This window comes from Salmo salar, chromosome ssa17 (assembly GCF_905237065.1).
Source record: "Salmo salar chromosome ssa17, Ssal_v3.1, whole genome shotgun sequence".
Lineage (NCBI taxonomy): Eukaryota > Metazoa > Chordata > Actinopteri > Salmoniformes > Salmonidae > Salmo > Salmo salar.
In genome coordinates, this window is record NC_059458.1 from 84,268,473 (window position 1) to 84,293,930 (window position 25,458).

At 45.3% G+C, this 25,458-nt stretch overlaps 2 protein-coding genes across 2 annotated transcripts in view; both read left to right on the top strand.

Moving 5' to 3' along the window:
* Positions 1-5,898: 5,898 nt before the first annotated feature.
* Positions 5,899-6,348, top strand: LOC123728095 (serine/threonine-protein kinase WNK1-like; the record flags this gene model as incomplete). Its single annotated transcript, XM_045698672.1, has 1 exon — positions 5,899-6,348. A coding segment is annotated over exon 1 (258 nt), but the record flags the coding sequence as incomplete, so codon positions are not given.
* LOC106595753 (serine/threonine-protein kinase WNK1) overlaps positions 6,349-25,458 on the top strand; it is a 160,993-nt gene continuing 141,883 nt past the window's right edge. The window contains 1 exon segment of the mRNA XM_045698673.1: positions 6,349-6,902. Within this exon segment, the coding sequence (XP_045554629.1) occupies positions 6,501-6,902 (402 nt within the window). The 5' untranslated portion in view covers positions 6,349-6,500.

A 25,458-nucleotide genomic window follows, 5' to 3' on the forward strand; every position in this document is an offset into this window, starting at 1 on the left:
ACTACACTAACCCTACATTACATTAACACTACACTAACCCCACACTACACTAACCCCACCCTACACTAATCTCACACTACACTAGCCCTACACTACCCACACACAACACTAATCCCACACTACACTCACACTACACTAATCCCACCCTACACTAACACTTCACTAACCCCACACTACACTAACCCCACACTTCACTAACCCCACACTAACCTTACACTTCACTAACCCCACCCTACACTAACCCTTCACTAACCTAATACTAACCCCACAGTTAACCCACTGTTCCCTGGGCGCCGAAGACGTGGATGTTGATTAAGGCAGCCCCCTTCTCTGTTTCAGAGGGGTTGGGTTAAACGCAAAAGACACATTTCAGGCATTCAGTTGTACAACTGACTAGGTATCCCCCTTTCCCACAGTCACTACGCTAATCCTACACTACACTAACCCTACACTTGAAAAAATGATCAAAAGATAGTCACAAATATTGCAGAACATTAGATTGTATTAAAACTGCAGTCCAAAATATTGCGTAACTTTATTGGAATTTACAGTGTTGACTTCAGTGACATTTCTTTTTTGCAACTAGAGTTGGTTTGAGTACAGTATGTGTGTGTGTGTGCATGCATAAATGTGTGTGACTGTATGTGTGTGTGTCTCCCTGTGTGTGTGTACTGTATGTGTGTGCCACCGTTTTGACCTTCAAAGGCTATTGACTTCCTGCTCAACTCTGCACCAACAGGAAATATGTGTTAGGACAAGGGTTTAAATATGACAGGGTTTCTCTATTGAGAAAAACTCCAACATTACCATATCCAGTACATCATCTATTACATCATCTATCTTCTATTAAGGGTTCATCTATGACTTACAACCAAGTTGTTTTCGCCTGAATTAATGCCATGTTTCACACACTTGTCTATTATACATTTAACAGTAATAAAAACAAAAACAATATTTCATTTAAAAAGACAAAGTTCCCTCCTTATAGACAACAATACAGATATTGTTATTACTATATCAACCAAAACATGTTACATTGTTAATTATTGTAGCGATAGCTTCTGTCTTCATATTTCCGACTCCTTCCTGTCTGCGTTAGGAGAGATCCCATTCAGGCAGAGCTTCTATTTCTCAGGCCACTTGGACACCTGTTGGACACTGGAGCCCGGCACCGGAGTCCGGCATCGGAGCCCAGCGTTGGTCAAAGAGCAGGGGAGCCAACTGCACCGTCTGCACCTCTCAGTCAGCAGCACTACCCAGACAAGGTGCTGAGGCTTGGTAAGAGAGCAACTCTGGTCCCAGAGGAATGGCTGCGGAGAGCACACCCACACAGACTGAAGCTACATTCAAAATGACACCCTATTCCCTATATAACCCTATGGGCTCTGGTCAAAAGATGTGCACTATATAGGAAATAGAGTGCAATTTGGCATACACAATGAGGGCTGTCTACATCGATCTACATTGAACTGTCAGCAGAATAGAAGAGCTGCTGAAGAGACTGTGTGAGTGTGAGAGAGAAAGAAAGAAAGAGACTGGTTTGGATCTTACACAGGAAGTTACAAAAGAGGGCTATCCCATTGTTAGAGGCTGCATATGGGACAACATGAAGAGAATAAATCAACCCAGTTGACATGGTAATTTTCTGTTGAGAAGCTACTTTATGGCTGTCTCAGGGAGAAGCTAGAGGCTTTCTCAGGCCAAAGCTGGTTCTCATCATTAAACTCTCATGATCAGGTCTGGAGTTACGACAAATGTCATGTCAGAGTGGTTGTAAATTGTACTGGACTTCTGGTAGTCTATGGAAGTCAGTGTATGTCTTTTAAAACTATGTGAAAAATGCAGGAAATTGTACCACCCTATAAATACACATTTTCAAACTAGCCTACTTCTGAAAGAGGCTGAAAGATTTGCACGTTATTGACAATAGTGATGTAATACAATGATTTTCACAAACAATAAGACAAACATGTAAACGTTTCCAATTGCTTATTCAACCAACAACTTTCAGACAAAGACAATCCATTATAATGAAAGAATGGGGCCAAACGCATTAGGCTGGTTTACACATCATTATCCGATGAAAACTAAAATCCCCTTGTGGATCTCGCGCGGTGTGTCAATGTTGTGCTTGGGAATTGTAGTGCAATACATTTGCAGTGACCAAACGAATAGCTTTTAATGATGAACCTGGACTTTAAATTTGACAGCCACACAACCCGAACAACACACAAGGTAATCTACAGTATATAATTGAAATGGATTTCAAAACATCATGAATGTCAATATACTCGGATTATACTTCCTCCTTCATTGACTACAAATTCGATAAGATCCACTTCTGCGCAGGCTCTCCATCCCAACATCTGGAAACAAGCACTTTTCGCAGGTGCTATATCAGATGTATTTAGTTGTAATGTTATTTCAATAGAAGTACTCTGACATTTACAAATAAGTATATTATTCTCATTAAGAAAAGCTAAAATGAATGGTGTTCATTGTCCACATGAAAAAGTGGTATTTTCAACAAAAAACACACTCACACAAAATGATAACGCATCACTGTGAGACAGTACCGTTAAGAGCTCTTCTTAGCCTACTATGTTATAGCTGAATCATTTTAGGGGGCAGGGAAGTTGATAGTCTGAGTCTACTCTCCCCCGGATAAAAAGTGACATGTCCCCATACTCCATGGTCTTTTTGGACTGTGTATCCGTATAAAATGTTGAATCCAGTCTGCTATCGCTGGCTTCGGTCTCGCCACAGTGTGGAAGCAGGCGCGATCCCCCAGGTCTTTGATTTAAAAAAAGAAAAAAAGCGACTGGCTGACGAGGGCCCCACGTCAACACGCAGTTTGGAAGCTCATAGCTTGGCTAGAGCAGTTAGCAACCAGATACACAGTCGGCGCTCCATCAAACCTTACATCTGTGAATGAAGCGAACGAAGGGGAAACAGCTGTATGTAGGCTATGTTAGCGACCTGAAACGGCAACATCTGACTGTGGACACGTAGGAGAGAGTCTTTTCCTACATACATTGTTGTCATTTTCTGTCTGCTGTTTTGTGGATAACAAAAGCGCATTCGATTCGAACGGAGTCATTGGAACAGACGAGTGAACGAGAATTGAACCGCAGTGGATGTCTTGCTCTTTCTGTGTTCACATCGTAATACAACTGTAGCGGAGTAATCGCATGGAGATGGAGTAAAATTGAGGTCATCTGGAATTGCGGCTGAGAGATGAGGAATTTGTTTTGTCCGCTCTGATCTAATAGGAGGGAGAGAAGAACTGCTGGATACAACCCCGATATGAACGTGGCTTTCTCGCTCTGCTTGAGGTAGCTGCTAAAGCCAATGAAAGACGCGGTCTTGAGAACGCATACGGTCGCTTTGGAATGTAGATATGCGCGTTTATTCTTGCACATTTAACAAAAAAACGAATGTGATCTAATACTAGTGCCTCGGACTATCGTTACATATTTTTGTTGTTGTTGAATTACTCAAGTATCAACCAGCCGATCTACGGGAGAATGGCCATGATACAAAAGGTAATGCATTTACCAATCATGTTGTTGATGTAGCTGGAAAGTGCATGCATATTGACACACAGGCTAATGACATCCAGGTATACTAGCTTGATTCTTGGCTGTTTCACTACGAAATAGCTTTTTAGCTAACTTCTACGGCTCGCGAAAGCGCGTGCTGTGGAAAACCTACCGTATCGGCGTTGTGTTGCGTCGGCTGGGTTTGCTTAACATGCCTGGCATTGGACACTTGCAATTACTGCTCGTTTGTTGTAACAACGCTAACTATTTATCTGCATCGTGCGCTCTGTCTGGAAGTCATTTTATGCGCGAGACTATCCATATTCAGCGCGAGCGTAAAGTAACCAGGACTACCTTGCTTCGTTTTCATGTTCCTCACGAGCTTTTTTACTTGACTAAGTTAGCTAGCTAGTTGTCCAAGTTGACGATAAATAACATAAATATTTCGCTGTACACTCGCTTTGGTACAGACCCCTTGACAGTCGATAGATGTGTCTGTTCGTTGTAGAATTCATTATAGCTACGGCAAGACAGCGCTGAAGAAGTGTAGCTAGCGAACTATTCCACCATGGTTAGCCAGTTATGCTAGCTAGCTATAAAGACGAGTGGGAAGGGAAAGGCCACAGAGCGTACTCTTCAATAAAGGTAAATGAATAACGTAACATTTATGATCGGAAGAAAATATAATACAAAATCGAGTCACCGTTATCAGATACTATTGACAGCGTCAATGTTTTTCGGTATAAAATAAATAATATTATCTTGCTCACGGTATCGATTCGACCCACGAAGTTAATGAGATCATTCATTCTCAGATTGGCGACCCGTCAATGTCATTCATGTGTGTCTTGTTTAACCAGGTTCAAATGTTGTTTTTTTCTTTGTAATTACATTTCAGTCACTTCGGATTTATCTTCATTTTGGGATTTCTAAGAAAATCTCTCTCAGTGAATAAATTATCTGCGCATGGTCAGGAATCTGGTAAACGAGATTATACATTACCAGTGGAAATTACTCGTGGAAAAATATTAATAGTACAATTATGGGGAATGACTTTTTTTGGTGCTTTAATTAATATTCAGACATGTCCATACATTTCTGAACTAGAGTAATGGAATGGGTAGCGAGCTAATTCGTTTTTAGATGCCACACTGTTTTGCGTCCCAAATTGCACACTTCCATATCAGTGGTTCTCAAACCACTCATCGGGGACACTTCTTCCTTCCACAATGGAAAAGTTTAAACTGAATCCTTGGGACATCTCAACTCTGACGCTACTCCTAAAAGGTTAATGCATGGCTCTCCAACCCTGTTCCTGGAGCGCACCAACCCTAATCTAGCGCACCTGATTGTAATACATAGCTGGTTGATAAACTGAAGCGGGTTAGTTACAACTGGTGTTGAAACGAAAACCTACAGGAGGTTTACGGTAGGGATGTCCCAAGGATCCCGGATAGCACTAACCTTTTCATAATTTTTTGTAGTTCTGAACTAGCTCACCTGATTCACCTATTCAAGGGATTGATGATTTGTTGAATCAGGTGTGCTAGTTCTGGAATAGATCAAATACATGGAACGGCTAGGGTTCTCCTGAGGAGAGGTTTGATAACCACTGCCATATAGTAAACTATATGTAGGGAATAGCTCTGGTCAAAAGTAGTGTACTATGTAGGGAATAGAGTGCAATTTGGGATGTGCAAAACCAAGTCTCCTGTTCTGCAGCTGCGGTAGTGCATGCCAAACCAAGCTACTCTCTGAATTGTTTTACGCTGTAACCCTGAGGTCAAGCAGAGTCAGGGTTGAGGTTTACAGTTACTTTAAATTTGGATATGCAATTAAACCAAACTTCTCTGCCTCATTCCTTCACTCTCCCTCTGTTCTCTTTTAGTGAATCTGGACCTGGCTTTGGAGGCAGTGGAGTTACTGGTGTGAGTGAGATTTCTCCCTCCCCCACCATCACTACAGAGACACGCCAGAGGCTGTCCACTGTCCAGGCCCAAGCAGTCAGCCTGAGCCTGCTAGTACAGACTATCTGGCCTCCTCTTCTTGTGGTCCCTTATGCTCAATGAAGGCTATCTCTGGGTCGCTACAGGATGGATGGTGTGGATTTGACGGTCCTTGTGTGTCATCATCAGCGCTTGCTCCTCTGTGACTGTTTCCTGTTCTTTTCCATTTATAAAAGAACGCCCCCTCTTCTGGGCCCAACCACCCCTGAGCGCTGTAAAAGTTATAGTAACTGTTGTTGTTAAGTGACACTTACAGAGGAGGTTAAGTTAACTCTCCCCCCATCCAAACTCCACAGAGGGTTTTCTCCAGAGGTTTTATTTTATATACCCATGTTATATATTTCCCCCCCTCTCAGGAGTTTGTTTGGAAGACACACAGGTGTTCGGTTCTTCACAACAAAAGTTTTGGTTTATTGTTGGTTGAGGTTTACAGTTACTTTTTCTCAAGTTTTGGTTCTTCCTTGTAATTTATTTATACTTTATATTTTGGAGTTTTTTTTGTTGCTCATTGCTCACTCACGCCCTGGAATAAAAAAAACAAGATGTCGGAAACAGACAAGTTCCTTGCCCCTTTCCCTCCGCCGCCCAAGAATGTGAATGGTTCCAGCTCGGACACGTACCTTGGTGAGAATTTGGGAACCGACGGTGTCCGCCGACGCCGCCACACCATGGACCGCGACCCCAAACAGGCCGAGCATCGCTTCTTCCGGCGCAGCGTCATCTGTGACTCGAACGCCACCGCATTAGACCTCCCCAGCAAGGCCGTCATCCTCACCTCCCCGCCTGACTGTGAGCCCCCAGCCTGGGCTGGCTCTCCCTGGCTGTCCCCTCTGTGGTGGTACCCGAGCCGTGTCTGGCGGTGGCCGAGGTGGAGGCAGATGAGGAAGGAGGGGATGGGCCTTGTAGTGCGGTATTAGGGCCCAGTGTTGGTGGTGGTACTAGAGTGGATGGTATGGTAGTGCAGATAAAGCCAAGCACGGCAGTATTGGATGTTTGCGGCGGAGAGAAAGTAAAGAAGCTGTCGTCGTTAGCCGCCGCAGAGGCTCCTGGAATCGAGGAGGTGGTGCCCAGTAAAGCGGGGGAGCCCGCGGAGGAGGAGAGCGGTAGTGTTACAGAGGAGATGCGAGAGGAGAAGGAGAAGGGGGCCGCTAAGGCCCTATTAGAGGAGCAGAAGAGGGAAGCAGAGAAGAAGGTTCAGGACGACATAGAGGAAGTAGAGACCAAGGCCATAGGGACCTCGCTGGATGGACGCTTCCTAAAGTTTGACATCGAGATTGGACGCGGATCCTTCAAGACGGTCTACAAGGGCCTGGATACGGAGACTACAGTGGAGGTGGCGTGGTGCGAACTGCAGGTAAGACACAACCCAATCATTTACTCTCCTTCTCTACTTCCTTACTCACTGCTCTGAGTAACATGTTAAGCAATGTTTTATTATACTCTCTCAATTCTTCCTCTGCTGCCAAACTAAAGTACCTAAATAGATTGGCGTACACAAAATATCCCAGGTATGAAGATACAGATAAGGTGCAGAAGGAAGGATGTAGCTTGCTATACCTCGTCTGATAAAGATCACACAGGGTTGGTAGATGGATGATGTCAGAGCAGCGCTGAGGTAAAGATGATGCCCGGCAAGGGTGCAACTTGCGGGTGCCGATGCAACAGCCCAGACAGACAGAATGGCACACAGGATGTTGTTGCTAGTTTCTACATTCTTAATCTGTACAAGAAGTTGTTTTTGTGGTCATGATTCCCATAGTGCTTAATGAGGGGGGCTCACGTGGTGGAAGGAGCAGTTGGTTGCTTGGCTCTGTGATACGGTCACTGATAACTAACTCCCAAATCCCTCCACGAAGGAGCCTCAGTTTGGTGTCAGGTAAGCAGGGGCGGAGGTTCGTTTTAAAATAACACCTTGGGGCTAAACAGCTGTAACTCAGGGCGTATGTCTCTAATGGCACCCTATACCCTTTATAATCGACCACTTTGACCAGAGCCTCAGGGGCACAGTAAAGGGAAAAGGGCACCATTTGGAATGCATTACAGGGGGTCCGTGTTAACCATGTTGTTAATGAAACTCAGTAGGTTCTCATTTAGAGAGCGTGGTCGGGTCACTCACTGCAATAAAGCTGTTTTCCTCCTGTGTAGAAGTCACAAGATGCTGTTTCTCCCTCTCTGCTGAAATTCACTTATTCTGCCGCCTTTTCTTTCAAAGAGATGTTTGTGAGTTGTGACTGAGCCCTCGTCCCAGCTCTGTGGACTAGATGGTTCTTCCAACTGTTGTTGTCACTATGACTTATGCTACAATTTGTTAGTCATACAGTCAGTTGGGCTCAGATACTAGAAAACTGTCCAATCACAGTCCACCCTATAATCCACAACCATGGAATTGAATCACATCACTCAGTCGCCTGGTTGCAGCTGATTGCATGTGGACGTGACAATGCCCCTTCAAGCATCATCCAGGCAGCTCATCCAATAGTGAATTCTTAATGTCTATAAAGAGCTCCTGGTCTGTAGATTAAGGTTATGTAAATGTGTGTATCCACTCTAACCACAGGTAGCATAATGTACATTGCATGTAGGGTTAAGACCTCTATTGGGCCTGCTGGCTGGGTAATCCTATGGATGGATGACTGTTTGTCAGACAGTTTTGTAAGACAGACTATGCACTTCTACTGACATGGGATGAAGTAGTGGGAGTGGGGTTACACACACCACACACTCTCACACGCTGCCTGGGTGGGCGTGGCGTCATGAGAGCATCCAATTGGTCGATGACTGTTTGTGACGTGTGTGTGAAGAGTTGTGGGGGGGTGGTGGGCATCCCTCAATAGCTGATCCAAAGCAGTCCCATCCCAGAGGGAACGAAAGAAGGATGGAGGGAATGAAAGAAGGATGGAGGGAATGAAAGAAAGGAGGGAGTGGTAGTGGGGTCGTAGGTCATGAGTAGGCGCAGTGAGGGGTTGATGACAATGTTTGCTTTTGACAAAGAGAGGGAGCAGAATGAAAAGGGGAAGTGGACACACACACACACACACACACACACACACACACACACACACAGAGGAGTGCCTGGCCTTGTATGCTGCAGTGGCCCTCTGTCCTTTTGTAGGCCAGGGCTGAGAGTTGGTTGTTGGGAGTTGGGAACTCTAGAAGGAAACCACATTTTAATTGGTCAATGTTTTCTGGGCTTGAGGGACAGTGGGGGAAAATGAGGAAGAATAATCTAGTGTGCGTCCCAAATGGCTCCCTATTTATTGCACTACTGTTGACGAAGTCGGCAAGGCCCATAGGGCTCTGGTCAGAAGTAGTGCACTCTATAGGGAATAGGGTGCCATTTGGGATGTTGCCATTGTCGGCGGTCGTGTTTTAGAAGGAATTTCAAGGTTTTTGAGCGCCAGGCTAAGTAGAGGGGGAGGGACCGAGCACCTCTGAGTGTTATTCTAATGCCATTCATGCTGGACTTGAGAGACAGAATTTCTGTGGTCTGTTTCTCAATGTAGATTGTCTGTTTGAGGCCAGAATTTTTTAAAATCTATTAATACTTAAACAATTTTTTGGAGGGGGGGGGCAAGTTAGTCTTGTCCCATTGCTGCAACTCCCGTACGGACTCGGGTCAAGAGAGCCATGCCTCCTCCGAAACATGACCCCGCCAAGCCGCACTGCTTCTTGACACACAGCTCACTTACCCCAGAAACCAGCCTCACCAATGTGTCGGAGGAAACACTGTACTACTGGGGACCGATGTCAGCGTGCATGAGCCGGCCGCCACAAGGAGTCGCTAGAGCACGATGGGACAAGGACATCCCATCTGGCCAAACCTCCACCTAACCCGGATGACTCTGGGCCAATTGTGCGCCGCCGGCTGCGACACAACCTGGGATCGAACCCGAATCTGTAGTGACGCCTCAAACACTGCAATGCAGTGCCTTAGACCGCTGTTCCACTCGGCAGGTCCGTGTTTGGGGCCAGATTTAACCTAGCGTTACTTTGAAATGTCTTTCTCTTACCTTTAGGTTTTTGTATGACTTTCTATGCTGATAATTTTTTTAAGTGATAGAATCTTAAAGAGCCAATGAACACGCCGATTGATACGTGTGTTTTTCTGTTGCTCATTAGAAAAACTAGATTTCAGTCTTCGAGGTGTGTCTCCTGACCGATTTCCACTTTTTGTTAATGGTGTTTGTCCCTCATGAGACACTGTAGGAAGCCTATTTCACTTCCTCAACGTCCCGAGAAATCTGTAATACATTTTTACATTTTGGCTGAGGATTTTTCAGATGCACAGTTTTTCATCCATCAAAGGTGTTTGATGCAGTGTTTCTCAAGTAAAAAAAAAAATAGTGCTACGTGTTATCTTCTGTAAACAGTCAGAGCTGCTGGGCAGGTCTGTCTCACTGTCTATGCTATTTGGTAGAGGGCAACCTCCGCAGCTGTTCACCCTATGTTAGTGGGCAAGTGGACACCTCAACCTTCATTTACCCGGTGTGACGCGCAGATGTTCCAAACTCCGTTTTAGACCAGACTGACTTCATCCTATTTACACTTTGTAGTAAATTTGGACACTAGAATAACTGTTTTTGACTCATATCGATTCCACATAGGCTGTTTTCAAAGGGATTTGTTGCTTTTTAAAGGCAGTCACTCTTTTTAATTACTTAGCCTACCCCGCTTTATACTTGACTGATATTTGCAATTTAAATCCTTCGTCGCCGCGGGGACACTTCTTTATTTCATCTTCCTTGTATGGAATTAGGGCACAGGGATATGACTGTGAGCTATGAGACTGCAGTCAGCTAAGCTTTGTGGAACGTTAAGTTATTTATGAGAAGTTCTGGAGATAAGCTAAACTCTGTTTTGTTTCTTTTGTGGGAAGTGAGGGAGAAAGAGAGACTAAGAGGGGGTTTGACTTCAGTACTGCAGCATCACTTGGTCTCCTTCGCAAACTCTCAAACTTAGCGGGATGGTTGACGGGTTCTGAAATGACACCATAATGGTTTGTTTACATTCCTGTTAGTAGTGAGCATTTCTCCTTTGCCTTGATAATCCATCCACCTGACAGTTGTGGCATATCAAGAAGCTGATGAAACAGCATGATCATTACACAGGTGAACTTATGCTGGGGACAATAAAAGGCCACTCTAAAATGTGAAGTTTTGTCACACAAGACAATGCCATAGATGACTCGAGTTTTGAGGGAGTGTGCAATTGACATGCAGACTGAAGGAATGTCCACCAGAGCTGTTGCCAGAGAATTTAATGTTAATTTCTCTACCATAAGCCGCCTCCAACTTCGTTTTAGAGAATTTGGTAGTATGTCCCACCGGCCTCACAATCATAGACCACTTGTATGGCGTCGTGTGGGCGAGCGGTTTGCTTATGTCAATGTTGTGAACAGACGTTGGGGTTATGGTATGGGCAGGCATAAGCTACGGACCCTGAACACAATTACATTTTATTGATGACAATTTCAATGTACAAAAATACAGCAACGAGTTCCTGAGGCCTATTGTGAGGCCATTTTTTTTAAGGTATCTGTTAGTGATGCACCGATATGATACACCTGTAAAAAACGATACCGATATTTACAATTTTAGTGGCCTTTTAAGCATTCTAGTACAGTTAAATAGTTAACACACACACACATGAACGCAGCGGTCTAAGGCACTACTGTCCCTGGTTTGAATCCAGGCTGTATCACATCCAGCCCATAGGGAGTCCCATAGGGCGGCGCACAATTGGCCCAGCATCGTCCGGGTTTGGCCGAGGTAGGCCGTCACTGTAAATAAGAATTTGTTCTTAACTGACTTGCCTAGTTAAATAAAGGTTACACACACACCACACTGACCAAAAAGTAATTTTGTTGGCATTTACGTCTGTACCCATTACTCGTAAAACATAATCACAACCTATTTATTTCACTTGCTGTGCTGTTTGGTTGTTCAGTCGTTTCATTCTCAACCTGGATTTCTATGGAACGCCGTTTGGCTGTTTGCGTGTCAAAAAGATGCACGTCGAATATCACTATTTGACCAATCAGGACCTGAATATAACTGCACGTCACATAATAATTTAACGCGTTCATACATTTTTTACGTAATTATTACACATTGATTACACTCACACTTATTTCATGTCACAACGATTCATTGATACGTATGCTATGATGCTGGTGAAGTTGTCTCGCGCACCTACAGTGCTGGTCATAAAAAAACACATCAAAATGACAATCTGTTTCAGTAGCTATAGTTAGCTAGCTAACTATATAGCTAGGTGTCATTATCTAAAATAACCCTAATTTATAAGGCAGTTCTTATTTGATTGATGGTGGTCGGACCCATCTATGTGAAGCTAGCCACAATAAGGATTAGCCACAATAGTGGACTTTGTGGTTTGCCTTCAAAATACAAATACTATTTGTATTAATTTGCATCACTGTCAATGAAATACTTTTATTTTGAAGGCAAACCTCAAATTGCACTATTGTGGCTAATCCTTAGTGTGGCTAGCTTCACAACACATACATAACCCAGTCCGGTCAAGCCTCACTAGTCAGATGAAGCTAACTGGCTGCTTATAATGTTAGCTTTGGACAACAGGGTTAAGTAGCTGGCTAGCTATTTATTTTCATGAACTGAAGTTCAATTTGAATAGGCGAACAACAAATGGCAACCTAGCTAATACTTACTCACAAGGATTCTGAAATCATTGCTAAGAATAATGAAAATAACTGCAGTTTCTACTGGTCATGGTGTTCAGGCTGGTTGTATTGGTGCTAGCTAGGTACCAAGCTAAAGCTAGCTACCCCAGAAGTTGCAGTCGGACAAATGATGCCTTATTACCAACGCGGTATTGTAAACACATTGTTCGTGGCCGGTGTTTGCTTGTTTGCAGACTTTCTTGTACAGCTTTGACAGAGCTACTGTATATTTTTTGACACGCAAAGACCCAAACGGTGTTCCATAGTATGTCGTGAAGCTAATAGCAGTGACGCTATTACTGTGTAACTCCTGTAGGGCAACATTTGAAAAATAGTGCACTTGGTAGTGTGTACCGGTGCTCGACCAGTCGGCGAAAGCCAACATCACCCACGACAGAGAACGGTTGATTGTCAAGGGCAATGAATTCCTTTATCTTGGCTTTAATGGATTTTGCCTTTGAGTTGTCTCGCTGAAATTGTCTTACTCTTTCAAATGACTGCTGGACTTGTTGACTGCTCCCCACAGCAGACAGTGGGCTAGGTTAGGAATGCTGTGTTGCACGTGTAGCGCAACATTTTACGTGGCATCATGTACCTACGTTATATAGGTATGCACGTCAGCTTTGACATCGGTTTTGCACATCGCTGTTAAACTAGACATCGGCCGATACCGATGTTGGCATTTTTAGCTAATATCGTCCGATTCCGATATGTTCCCCGATATATCGTGCATCCCTAGTATCTTTGACCATCTGTATTCCCAGTTGTGAAATCCATAGGTTAGGGCTCAGGACCTCGGTCTGGGGTGAAGGTTCACCTTCCAAGAGGACAACGACCCTAAGCACACAGCCATGACAACGCAGGAGTGGCTTCGGGACAAGTCTCTGAATGTCCTTTAGTGGCCCAGGCAGAGCCGGGACTTGAACCTGATCGAACATCTCTGGAGAGACCTGAAAATAGCTGTGCAGCAACGCTCCCCATCTAACCTGACATAGCTTGAGAGGATCTGCAGAGAAGAGTGGGAGAAACTCCCCAAATTCAGGTGTGCCAAGCTTGTAGCGTCATACCCAAGAAGACTCGAGGCTGTAATCGCTGCCAAAGGTGCTTCAACAAAGTACTTAGTAAAGGGTCTGAATACAGGTAAATGTGATATTTCATTAAAAAAAAAAAAATTCTGCAAGCATTTCTAAAAACCTGTTTGTTTTGTCATTATGGGGTATTGTGCATAGATTGAGGGGGGGATCTATTGAATCCATTTTAGATTGAGACTGTAACGTACCAAAATGTGGAAAAAGTCAAGGGGTCTGAATACTTTCTGAATGCACTGTTGTATATGCTCTGAGTACTCGCTCTTGTAGCTCTTTTCTTTCAGTGCTTTCTCTCACTTTCACCATGTATCGCATGAGTCTCATTCAATATATATATATATATATATATATATATATATCTATCGCTCATGTCTCATTCTCGCTTTGGTTTTCCTTTCACAGGAATTATAATGTTGCAAGTAGGCAGAGAAGAGATTGCTGCTAGCTAAAACAGGGCCACTAAAGATTATTCTCTGGGCTTTTTATTCTTTTTGTGCTTTCTCTCGCTTTCACGTCATGAGTCTCATCGCTCTTTCTTTTACCTCATCTCTCTCTCTCGTGTCCTAAGATGTCAGAGAGAGGACAAGACAGTGGAAACAAAGCAGTGTTATTGTAACTCAGTGGAGGAGACCTGTAAACTCTCATTTTAGGAGACACGTTCTTCATTCTGCTTTCGCAGAGTGAAAGAAACAGAACCTGACTCAGTTTGCGCAACACCCCATTCCTCTAGCCATCCGTCTCTCTTTTCTCTCTCCCCCTCTCTCCCCCTCGCTGACGTGTTTCCTGTGGTTCCTGTCGGGTCTGTGTGACCTTGTGTTGTAGCGGAGAGTAGACAGCAGAGTTTTGCTGCCCAAACAGCAACCTATTCCCCTATATAGTGCACTACTTTTCACCACGTAGACCCAGAGTGCTGCTCTAATGGCCCTTAAACTGGTTGTCATGTAGACTCTTCACTTACACTTGGCTCTCCTTCCTTCTTCCATTATGCTACAGGTCCAGGACCTGCACCAAGGAAAGTCTAGGCCTACACACACACACACACACACACACACACACACACACACACACACACACACACACACACACGTTTTTTGGGGGGGAGAAAACTGCTATAATGAATGTAGAAGATGGAAATTGACACGGTTATTCTATATTACAACACAGTAATGGACTAAGAGGTCATACTGGAGGTCTTTCTCTCCCTCTCTCTCTGCTCTGACGTAATCCTTCAGTCGGCCCTGAGCTCTGGGGCTTATCACAGAGATGTTAGTAATCAGAGTAAAGGAATTTGTGAGGGAGGTGACTCTGCCTTGTCTGCCCTGCAGCTAAGAGAGACACACACACACACTGAGATCTCAGAGGCAATGGCTAAGTGAGCAGGGGAGAGAGCGAGAGCTTGCGTCCCAAATTACACACTATTCCCTATTTAGGCTGGTGCACTGGCTCAAAAGTAGTGCACTATGTAGGGAGTTCTGGGACACAGCCATCGTGTCGTCATCAGTGAATAATGCAGAGGATGTGAACAGGGAGGAGATGAGTGCCAAATGGCAACCTATTCTCTTTATAGTGCACTACTTTTAACCAGAGCCCTGATCAAAGGTAGTGCACTATAAAGGGAATAGGGTGCCATTTTTTGACAGCCAGAGAGAGAGGAGGAAGAAACCCAATCGCATGGATCTGAGCCACAGCCATTTCCCTTCTCTTCCCTTGATTCATTGTTGAAGTACTTTGTGTGTGTTGGGTCAGAGGAAGACAGAGCAGAGGCGAAGGGGCTGCTCTTCCTTCATTTACAATCTCTGTCCTCCTTCCTTGTGGTGTGTGTATCTTGAGTGTGTGCGTTTACAGGTTTTGAGTGTGAGCTATAGGAACATAAGTCTGTAATGGAAATCTACTGAGTGTGTTTGCCTTGTCTCTGAAAGATATGATTGACAGTTATATATTTTTTAAATTCTTTCTCATTCGCTCTCTCTTCTGCTTTGCATTTTATCACTCAGCTAGTACATTTGTCTGTCTGGTTTTGTCTTTGGGCTCTGTGTCTGCTGGAAGCATTTGTCTCTCTCTTACCTCCCCCTCTCTGTATCAGAGCCTTGTGGGTGGGATAAGGTTTTGAGTGGCGCAGTGTGGTGTAGAGGATTTGCGTGGTTTAAGTTGCCGCAGCAGTCAGACTAGGCTACACTAGAGTGACAGTGGGGTTGTTCTGTAACAGGGCCGTGAACAAGGCTGGGTAAGAAGGGACAAGTGAAGCCCCGGGCAGGGGCTGTAAAGCCGTGAACAAGGCTGGGGGAATTGGGGACAAGTGAAGCCCCTGCATCAGACATGCTGTATGATTTACCTCTGAAGAAGCATGACCCAGCTGAGCTTTCTTGCTCGCTCTCTCTCTGTCTGTGTGTGTGTGTGTGTGTGTGTGTGTCGCTCTCTCTGTGTCTGTGTGTGTGTGTGTGTGTGTGTCTCTGTGTGTGTGTGTCTCTGTGTGTGTGTGTGTGTGTGCGTCTCTGTGTGTGTGTGTGTGTGTGTGTGTGTGTCTCTCTCTCTGTGTCTCTCTTTCCATCTCGCTGTCTTCCTCTCATTTTTAGTTTTTCTGTCTTTCTCGTTTTCGTCAGAGACTCATGTCTGTTCTCAGATCTTAAGCTAACTGTCTGCTCTTTATTTTTACAGCCTGTCTCTCCTCAGTAGCACAGAGCGCTAGGCTAAATGCTAAAAGTCCCAACTGCAGTAGACTAAAAGCTAGATACCCAACAGCAATAGGCTAAATGCTAGGCTAATAGCCTGGCCTGCTCTGAAAGAAAGGGATACCTAGTCAGTTGATACCTAGTCAGTTGCGCAACTGAATGCATTCAACCAAAATGTGTCTTCTGCATGTAACCCAACCCCTCTGAATCAGAGACGTGCGAGGGGCTGCTTTAATCGCCATCGGCACCCGGGGAGCAGTTGTTGTTGGGGGTTAACTGCCTTGTTCAAAGGCAGAACGGCATCTTGCTGGTTCGGGGATTTGAACCAGTGACCTTTCGGTTACTGACCCAACGCTCTTAACTGCTAGGCTACCTAGAGCGCTGACTTTGATCTCCTGAAGGTTTCAATGCCTGTCTTTTAAAGGGAGCGAAAGAAGGGGAGAGAGATGGTGGCATGCCAAGGCTTGTTCTTTCTCTCCGCTCCTCCTGAGATGGGGATCTAAACTATGTGAAGATGTTTGCTGTAATTCCCCAGATATCCTCAGGGCCAACCAAGACTCTGAGTTTATGAAGAAAACATTTTTGTCTCTTCCCTTGGGAAGGCAGTGAACTGCTCACGTTTTCACTGCTCACCCCACACCTCCTGCCTGCTCACACACCTCCTGCCTGTACATCCTGCCTGCACACCTCCTGCCTGCTCACCCTACACCTCCTGCCTGCTCACCCCTACACCTCCTGCCGCTCACCCCTACACCTCCTGCCTGCTCACCCACTTCCACCTCTGTTTTACCTCCCATTATAAGCAATGCAAGTGACTCGTCATACTTCCGTGTTAATGCCCTTGGTCTTTTGAATGGACTCGATGATTAAATCATCAAATTCATGAAAATGTGGTTACATCAGATATAAAATACTATATTTGTGTGTTTGGATGAATTTACTTCTGCCAGAAGCTTTTCAGTTTTAGCGCTGAAGACCATATTTCGCCAGGTTTTTCCCTATTGAATACCAGCCTACAGAAGATCAAAAATGACAAGGCTACTAGCATAGCGTATTGGCTCCATTACTAACCTCTTCTCTCTGGCCCGTGATCAATTTCTGTCATGCTGATTGTCTCTAAATCATTTTCTGGAAAGAGTTTTTTTTAAAGCCCATGCTGTTTGTGGAACGACAGACACACAGACAGTCTGGAGTGAGGGCCCGGCCGAAGTGTGTTTCGGATTTAGAAAATTGAGGGGTTGTTTTTTATGAGCCAGTTAAACAATAGTGACATTGTCAAGATATTTAAACTAATCAGTTCACATTCTTAACTACAAAACCCCATATTGACAGATGGCTGCAAGTATAAAATCAGTGGAGTTGGATTCCTATTTTGTATTCCCTTGAGTGAGTCTCCAATGAACTTTCCCTCCAACTCTCCTGCACCTCCTCTTTCCTGGCCAACTCCCCTGCACCTCCTCTTTCCTGGCCAACTCCCCTGCACCTCCTCTTTCCCGGCCAACTCCCTGCACCTCCTCTTTCCCGGCCAACTCCCCTGCACCTCCTCTTTCCCGGCCAACTCTCCCTGCACCTCCTCTTTCCCGGCCAACTCTCCCTGCACCACCTCTTTCCCGGCCAACTCTCCCTGCACCTCCTCTTTCCCGGCCAACTCTCCCTGCACCTCCTCTTTCCCGGCCAACTCTCCCTGCACCTCCTCTTTCCCGGCCAACTCTCCCTGCACCTCCTCTTTCCCGGCCAACTCTCCTATTCAACCACCCACAATCCCACCTCCCTATTTCCCAACTCCCTTGTGCACCCTTCCAAAAATCCTCCACCCGCTACCCTCCACCCCATTCACCCACCACTCTCCTGGCTAGAATAACTTACCAATCACAGTTTGTTTTAGCCGACGGGTTAATTGAGTGACTGACATAACAACTGAAACTGATGATGCCAACCACATTTTAAAATGGCACCTTGTTCTAACTCTCAGGACGGCAAGTTGAGACCCAGACTGAGACCCCCCACCCCCCAAATAAAAAAGAAAAGGGGGGCGCAAGTTGCCATTTGCCCATCCCTGACCATATGAACTAGTGCAGAAAACAGGCTTGCTGCAATGCGATCTACAGTAGGAACATATGTCTATTCACTAACAATGCGTTACGATGACACAAGTTGGCCTACTTGTGACTTACATATCATGTCCTTAAAGAACTGGTGCTGTGGTTTTGACTTTCAATGGCACTACCCTGCCACAATGAATCCAGAGCGAGAACAAACCTATTGATCAACAGGCCTTATGTGAGCCTCGGTGGCTAAAACTGGGATAAACTAGACTGCTTGTTCACTTCACTGCATCAGCGTAAGCTGAGCTGCACTGCAGTGACTGTGCTGCCTGCTGCGCTGTAATTGTGTTTGTGTGAGAGAGACAGTCTGTTGTGGTTGATGATGGGTTCTCTGTTGTCCACTGCTCCCTGGTTGGTTGGTTTTCTGTTTGCTCTCGCATTCCCTGGATTCTTGTGGCAGGACGTCAGTCATTTGTAAGAGCGGGCAGCTCACTGGACAAAAAAACTGGTTAGGGAGGGGTGTGTGTGACCCACCTCTCCTCTCCTTTCTACACCGTCCCACTCCATTGTTCCCTTTCAGAATAACCCAAACCAAGCAGAAAGACCCAATCATGAGCATTGTATCCAGCTGTCTTGATGCATAGAATTTAGTCAAGCCCTCCATTATGGCTCCTGAGTGGCGCAGTGGTCTAAGGCACTGCATCTCAGTGCAAGAGGCATCACTACAGTCCCTGGTCCGAATCCAGGCTGTATCACATCCGGCCGTGTTTGGGAGTCCCATAGGGGGGCGCACAATTGGCCCAGCGTCGTCCGGGTTTGGCCGGGGTAGGCCGTCATTGTAAATAAGAATTTGTTCATTAACTGACTTACCTAGTTAAATAAAACGTGTATTATCCTTCCTTCAGCCATCCTCTCTAGCCGAGCTCTGCTGTGTCGGGCTCTGCTGTGTCGGGCTGACGTGTGAGCTGTGGCTGTGTGGAGAATTGGGCCTCATCTGCTAACCAACATATTATACCAGTTTCTAAAATTGGAGAGTTCATATTCGTATTTAAAAAAAAAAATTCAAGTCTAAATCTGTGGTCTAAAAACAAACACATTTTCTCATTTACCGTAAAGGAGGAAGAGCTCATGGTGTCTGTGATCAGAAGGGGAGAGAGAGGCCTACGTTGCAGACTGAGAAGAGAACTGCTCACTCACTGAAGCTTTGGGCTTATTTGACCGTTTTGATTTTAATTTGGTCGTTTTCGCTTCGCCTTCTACAATGCCCCCAGGCTCTGAGAGGCCTTAAGACACTGTGGAGGAACAGGGTCACTCTTCTGTCTTACTTTCTTTTCCCGTCTCTTTCTCTGCCCCTCCAATCTTATCCTTCTCTCTTTATCTGCCCCTCCCATCTTCTCCTCTCTCCCTCTGCCCCTCCCATCTTCTCCTCTCTCCCTCTGCCCCCTCCCATCTTCTCCTCTCTCTCTCTGCCCCGTCTCTCTCTTCTCCCTCTCTGCCCACCCTTATTCACCCCTCTCAATTCAAATGGCTTTATTGGTATGGGAAACGTGTTTACATTGCCAAAGCAAGTGAAATAGATAATAAACAAAAGTGAAATAAAAATGTACAGTAAACATTACACTCACAAAAATGTCAAAATAGAAGTTTCAAATGTCATAGTATGACTATGTTCAGTGTTGTAACAATGTGCAAATAGTAAAGTACAATAGGGGAAATAAATAGACTCTGTCTCTCTTGCTCCCTCTCCTTCCCTATCAGAAATTGATGGAGGCAAAAGGCTCCACAGTTCTCCACGTGCATGCAGCAGGGCTAAACCATATCACATGGTGTCTGCTGAAAGTGGAGCAAGCTGGGATAGGATGTAGAGGTCTTGGCCTATAGAAGAGGGCTAGACCTGAGCTTTGATCACAGCAATATGAATGGAGTGGTTCCCAAGCAAGAAAACGCAGGAATGTGATGAATGTGACTGCTGCTGTTATAACTGTACTACTATATTGTATGATTTGTCCTAACCCAAGTCAGGCTATCCATTATTCAACTGCTCCACTTGGAAAAACCACTGAACTTGAAGGGATGTCGATTTTTACAGTAGCTTTTGGGTCAAATGTCACGTTTGGTGCGCCTTTCCGCAAACACTATTGGGCTGGAATTCTTACTCTGTCTTTTACTTCTCCTGGAGCGTAGGCCATGAGGAAAAAGGCTGTGAGGGTTGAGGGAAGGTGTTTAACTCTCCAACTCTGAGGCTGCTGTGCTGTCACAGACTATTACATCACATGAAGGTCTGTGTTCACCCCCTACCGCAAGGGGAAAGTAGGGCACCCTGCTTTCTGAAAACAACCTTTTGCAGCCCCAGAAATTGAGTGTGATAATAAAGCAATATAAACGGCCATTTTAAACTCTCAGGGCTTTGCCAGAGGAGTAGTGCCTGTCTTAAGGGTATACGGCTGCTGGCCAGTAACAGATTGGTGTGTTTGTGTGGCTATCGGACCTCACCTCGGTGTCCTCTGTCTCTCTGTGTGTGGATGACGAGGCAGGCTGTATTGTACAGAGAAGGAGAGGGGGAGATTACGACGACGGGGCGATGACTTATCACTTTTTATCGAGACCTTACCAAAACACAAATGCCCTGTGGGAATATTCTAACCCGGCGCAGGGGAGAGAAAGAAAAATATACAAATATTTTTTCCTGCTCTTTTTTTTTGATCTATAAATAGCAGCACCTCATCTGCCGGGGCTGTTCTGCTGCATGGTCAGAACTGGAGCAGAGCAGCACCTCATCTGCCGGGGCTGTTCTGCTGCATGGTCAGAACTGGAGCAGACGCCATCGAGAGCCTAATGACATTTACATTTAAGTCATTTAGCAGACGCTCTTATCCAGAGCGACTTACAAATTGGTGCATTCACCTTATAATATCCAGTGAAACAACCACTTACAATAGTGCATCTAAATCTTTTAGGGGGGTGTTAGAAGGATAACTTGACATGACACACTCGTGACAAGGATTGGAACAGACTAGAAACTGGGACAGAGACTGAGTTTAGAGTGTAGGGACGGGGACAGAGACTGACAGACGGACAGGGTTAGAGGTGGGGACAGAGACTGAGGGACAGGGTTAGAGATGGGGACAGAGACTGAGGGACAGGGTTAGAGATGGGGATGGGGACTGAGGGATAGGGTTAGAGGCAGTGACTGAGTAGGGATGGGTATGCGTAATCGAATACTCAAACAGAAGTCAAAAGTCGATCTTTAACCAGAGATCACCATTATTTCAAATACAGTTAAACTTTTTGGTGGAATGTGCTTTGTGGCTTGTTGTCTTGATGACCACGTCAATTTCCTTTGACTCTAGTGTTCCATTTGTACATTTGCGGGGCACTATTTGCTTTAAACCAAGGCAAGCATCACACAATTCTAGTCCCTAAATTCCATTTCCCCTCCATGTCTCACTCACTCAATTGCGTTCGGACACAGGCGCCTGTTTAGAAATAAATGCCTTTAAAAACGGTGGGCATAAAAAATGGTTCTGATGGGATACACGCGCTGCATTCCGTGCCAAACGACGACCGTTTTCACATTCAAAATGCACTGGTTGAAATATGTGTCCCGTCTACTTTCCTCTTAGGCTACTTTGCGAACTGCTAGTGCCATTTAGAATTGATTAGCCTAGGCCTGAAAGGCTCTCCCATCTCCACAGAGGAACTCTGGAGCTCTGTCAGAGTGACCAAGGCCCTTCTCCCCCGATTGCTCAGTTTGGCCCGGCGGCCAGCTTTAGGAAGAGTCTTGGTGGTTGCAAACTTCTTCCATTTAAGAATGATGGAGGCCGCTGTGTTCTTGGGGACCTTCAATGCTGCAGACCTTTTGGTACCCTTCCCCAGATCTGTGCCTTGACACAATCCTGTCTCGGAGCTCTACGGACAATTCCTTTGACCTCATTGCTTGGTTTTTGCTCTGACCTTATATAGACGTGTGTGTGTGTGTGTGTGTGTGTGTGTGTGCCTTTCCAAATAATTTCCAATCAATGGAATTTACCACCGGTGGACTAGTCAAGTTGAAGAAACAACACAAGGATGATCAATGGAAACAGGATGCACCTGAGCTCAATTTCCAGTCTCATAGCAAAGGGTTTTAATACATTTACAAACATTTCTAAAAACCTGTTTGCTTTGTCATTATGGGGTATTTTGTGTAGTTTGATGAGGAAAAAATTGTATTTACCCCGTTTTAGAATAAGGCTGTAAGGTAACAAAATGTGGACAAAGTCAATACTTTACAAATGCACTCATCTATATTATATATTTTTCAAAGTACCCCCCCCCAAAAAAAAGCATGCAAGTACTGGAATAGTAAATGCCCGTCCTCCTGACTGAGGCAGTGCCAGAGACACAGCCCGGTGACAGTGGAAGCACGCTGTGTCCTGTAGCCCATGCCACTGTGCCTGCTGTCACCGCAGTTCAGGTGACCTGTCAATGTCAACACATTCCCATGTCATCTACAGGGCATTGTGTGTGTGTGTGTGTGTGTGTGTGTGTGTGTGTGGTTGTGTTACAAACCCTCATATGTGGAACTCATAATTGAGCTCATGTTTCTCTGTGGTTATTCCATCATCATGTCACCAGTTGGTGTGCAACTGTCTGCATTTTCCATTATCATCTCTCCCACATTCTCTCTGCACTGGTATGTCATTTCACTTCATTCCCTGTGATGTGTTGGTTGGCTCAGTGCGTACATGTCACCCCTCGCCTTGGAAGTTTGAGAGAGACGGGAGGGAGGGAGGGAATAAAGGTGGGGAAGAGGGATGAGTGTTGGCCTGCCTGCTTGTCAGAGCGAGGTGGGAGAGAAGGGGTGTGTGGGACTGCCTGCTTCAGCTGACTGGTGCTCTCATGTCTCTCCTCTCAGCCTCAGAGCTCCAGATAACTAGTGGAAGAATGTTAATGCCTCTGCTATGTGGTGAACTGAACTCTACAGTGCAAGGCCAGGCCATGACGCAGTGTTCCTGTACTGCTGCCTTTAGAGGTTCCCTTCTCCCTCCCTCTCATGGATTTATCAATGGTGGAAGGTAACGCCCTCCAGCCAATGCTATCACCAATCCAATGCTGTGTGCTATTCTCTCTTTTCAGGTAATTATCTTTAAGTGTCCTAATTATCTTTAAGTGTCCTACAGCTGCTTTCGGTCCCTTTACTACAGCAGGGATGACCAATCCTGTAGAGATATTTGCTATGCACTGCTGGGTTTGTTCCATACCTGCTCTAATAGGGGATCACTACTCTCTAGTGTCAGGAAGGACCAATATGATTGGTTGTCATTCTCTTAGTCAGGAAATGAGCTCCATCACCAGTGTACAGTAGATCTGTTAAGATGACTCCCTCCCTCACAAGCCCCGTGTCTTGTTGTCAATAAGCTGACAGTGAGGCTGCTGGGGCTTCTGAGAAACCATAGCTGTGTTTAAATACTCATACTAACCACACTAACTGTACTATTTGTGATGTGAATTGAGTATATAGTATGCTTATTGGTCATAGTGTGGATATAGTTAGTATGCCAAATGTTCCCGGATGTCGTACTAAACTCGCCAAAATATGATGTGTACACTCTCTTTCCGTGCTTTTAGGGCCCATAATGCAATTCTTCAGAAAATGGGCACGGCTTCACAACGTAATTATCTTGTGTTAGGTAACTAGCTAACATTTGTTGGCTGCTAATCCAACTTGCCAGGCAGTATATTAACTAACTACCCAACGTTTATTGACTTGATTATTCACATCATTCTTAGCTAAGTGGTATAGTTGTTGTGCGTTTCAGTGGACATTGGTAATTCTGGCTATCTACTCCAATGTCAGAGAAATCTCATCTGAGTGTGCCAGAGCGCAGAATAGCTGATGAATTTACAAATGCTCAACACCTGTTGAATATGGCCGGTGACGGTAATCGTCTGCAAAAAATATGGATAACATGAAAACAGCCAAACCAGCTCTGCTAGGGTGAGTAAAATGGTTAGAGAGGTGTTCTCTCATTTATGTCTGGAAGTAGCTAGCCAATGTTAGCCAGTTATTTTGGGTCCTTGACTGCCGTTGAACGCTCAAATCAACCCTACTCCTCGGCCAGAGTGTCCAGTGTGCATTCTGAACGAAACGGACAATCTGATAACGCTCTGGATTTACCAACACCCAGAGCGCACTCTGGCACTCCAGATTGAATTTACGAACACACCCGAAATCATAAAATGTCTAGCTAGCCATTTGTTATGCTAGCAAGAGGTTGCATAGCAACAGCATCACCTTCCGGTAGACAGGCGACGCGTACGCTCAATTGAAACGTTACCGTTCATTTACAGTATACTAAAATGAATTTATAGTATATAGTGTGTGTACTCATTAAGTAGGTAGTATACAGTACGTTAGTACGGGTATTCGAACACCGCTCATGACTTTTATATTGGCGGTTGTGTTTAGAAACATGGAACCAAAGGTATGCAAATTATGTCTTGCCATGGCTTGATATGCATGTGTCACTCTCACCCTTCCCTCCCTCCAGCTCTGTTATACAGCTTGTTTTACAGTATGCACCAACCTGCAGTCTGTGTAATGCCATCTCATTCCCTGCCTGGCCCTGCATCAGCCAGACAGCCAGTCACATGGTTTGCAGGCAGGCAGGGATAAATCTGGAGGCTGCAAAGTATTCAGACTGTGTTTGTGTGCACGTGGGTCTGTGGCAGTGCAGGGCTGCAACCGGCCGACTCATCTGTTTTATATGGAGAGTCTCAGGCCGAGTCCTAGACACCATTCCTGCTCTGGCTGCATCTGTTTTATATGGAGAGTCTCAGGCCGGGTCCTAGACAACATTCCTGCTCTGGCTGCATCTGTTTTATATGGAGAGTCTCAGGCCGGGTCCTAGACACCATTCCTGCTCTGGCTGCATCTGTTTTATATGGAGAGTCTCAGGCCGGGTCCTAGACACCATTCCTGCTCTGGCTGCATCTGTTTTATATGGAGAGTCTCAGGCCGGGTCCTAGACAACATTCCTGCTCTGGCAGCATCTGTTTTATATGGAGAGTCTCAGGCCGGGTCCTAGACAACATTCCTGCTCTGGCTGCATCTGTTTTATATGGAGAGTCTCAGGCCGGGTCCTAGACAACATTCCTGCTCTGGCTGCATCTGTTTTATATGGAGAGTCTCAGGCCGGGTCCTAGACACCATTCCTGCTCTGGCTGCATCTGTTTTATATGGAGAGTCTCAGGCCGGGTCCTAGACACCATTCCTGCTCTGGCTGCATCTGTTTTATATGGAGAGTCTCAGGCCGGGTCCTAGACAACATTCCTGCTCTGGCTGCATCTGTTTTATATGGAGAGTCTCAGGCCGGGTCCTAGACACCATTCCTGCTCTGGCTGCATCTGTTTTATATGGAGAGTC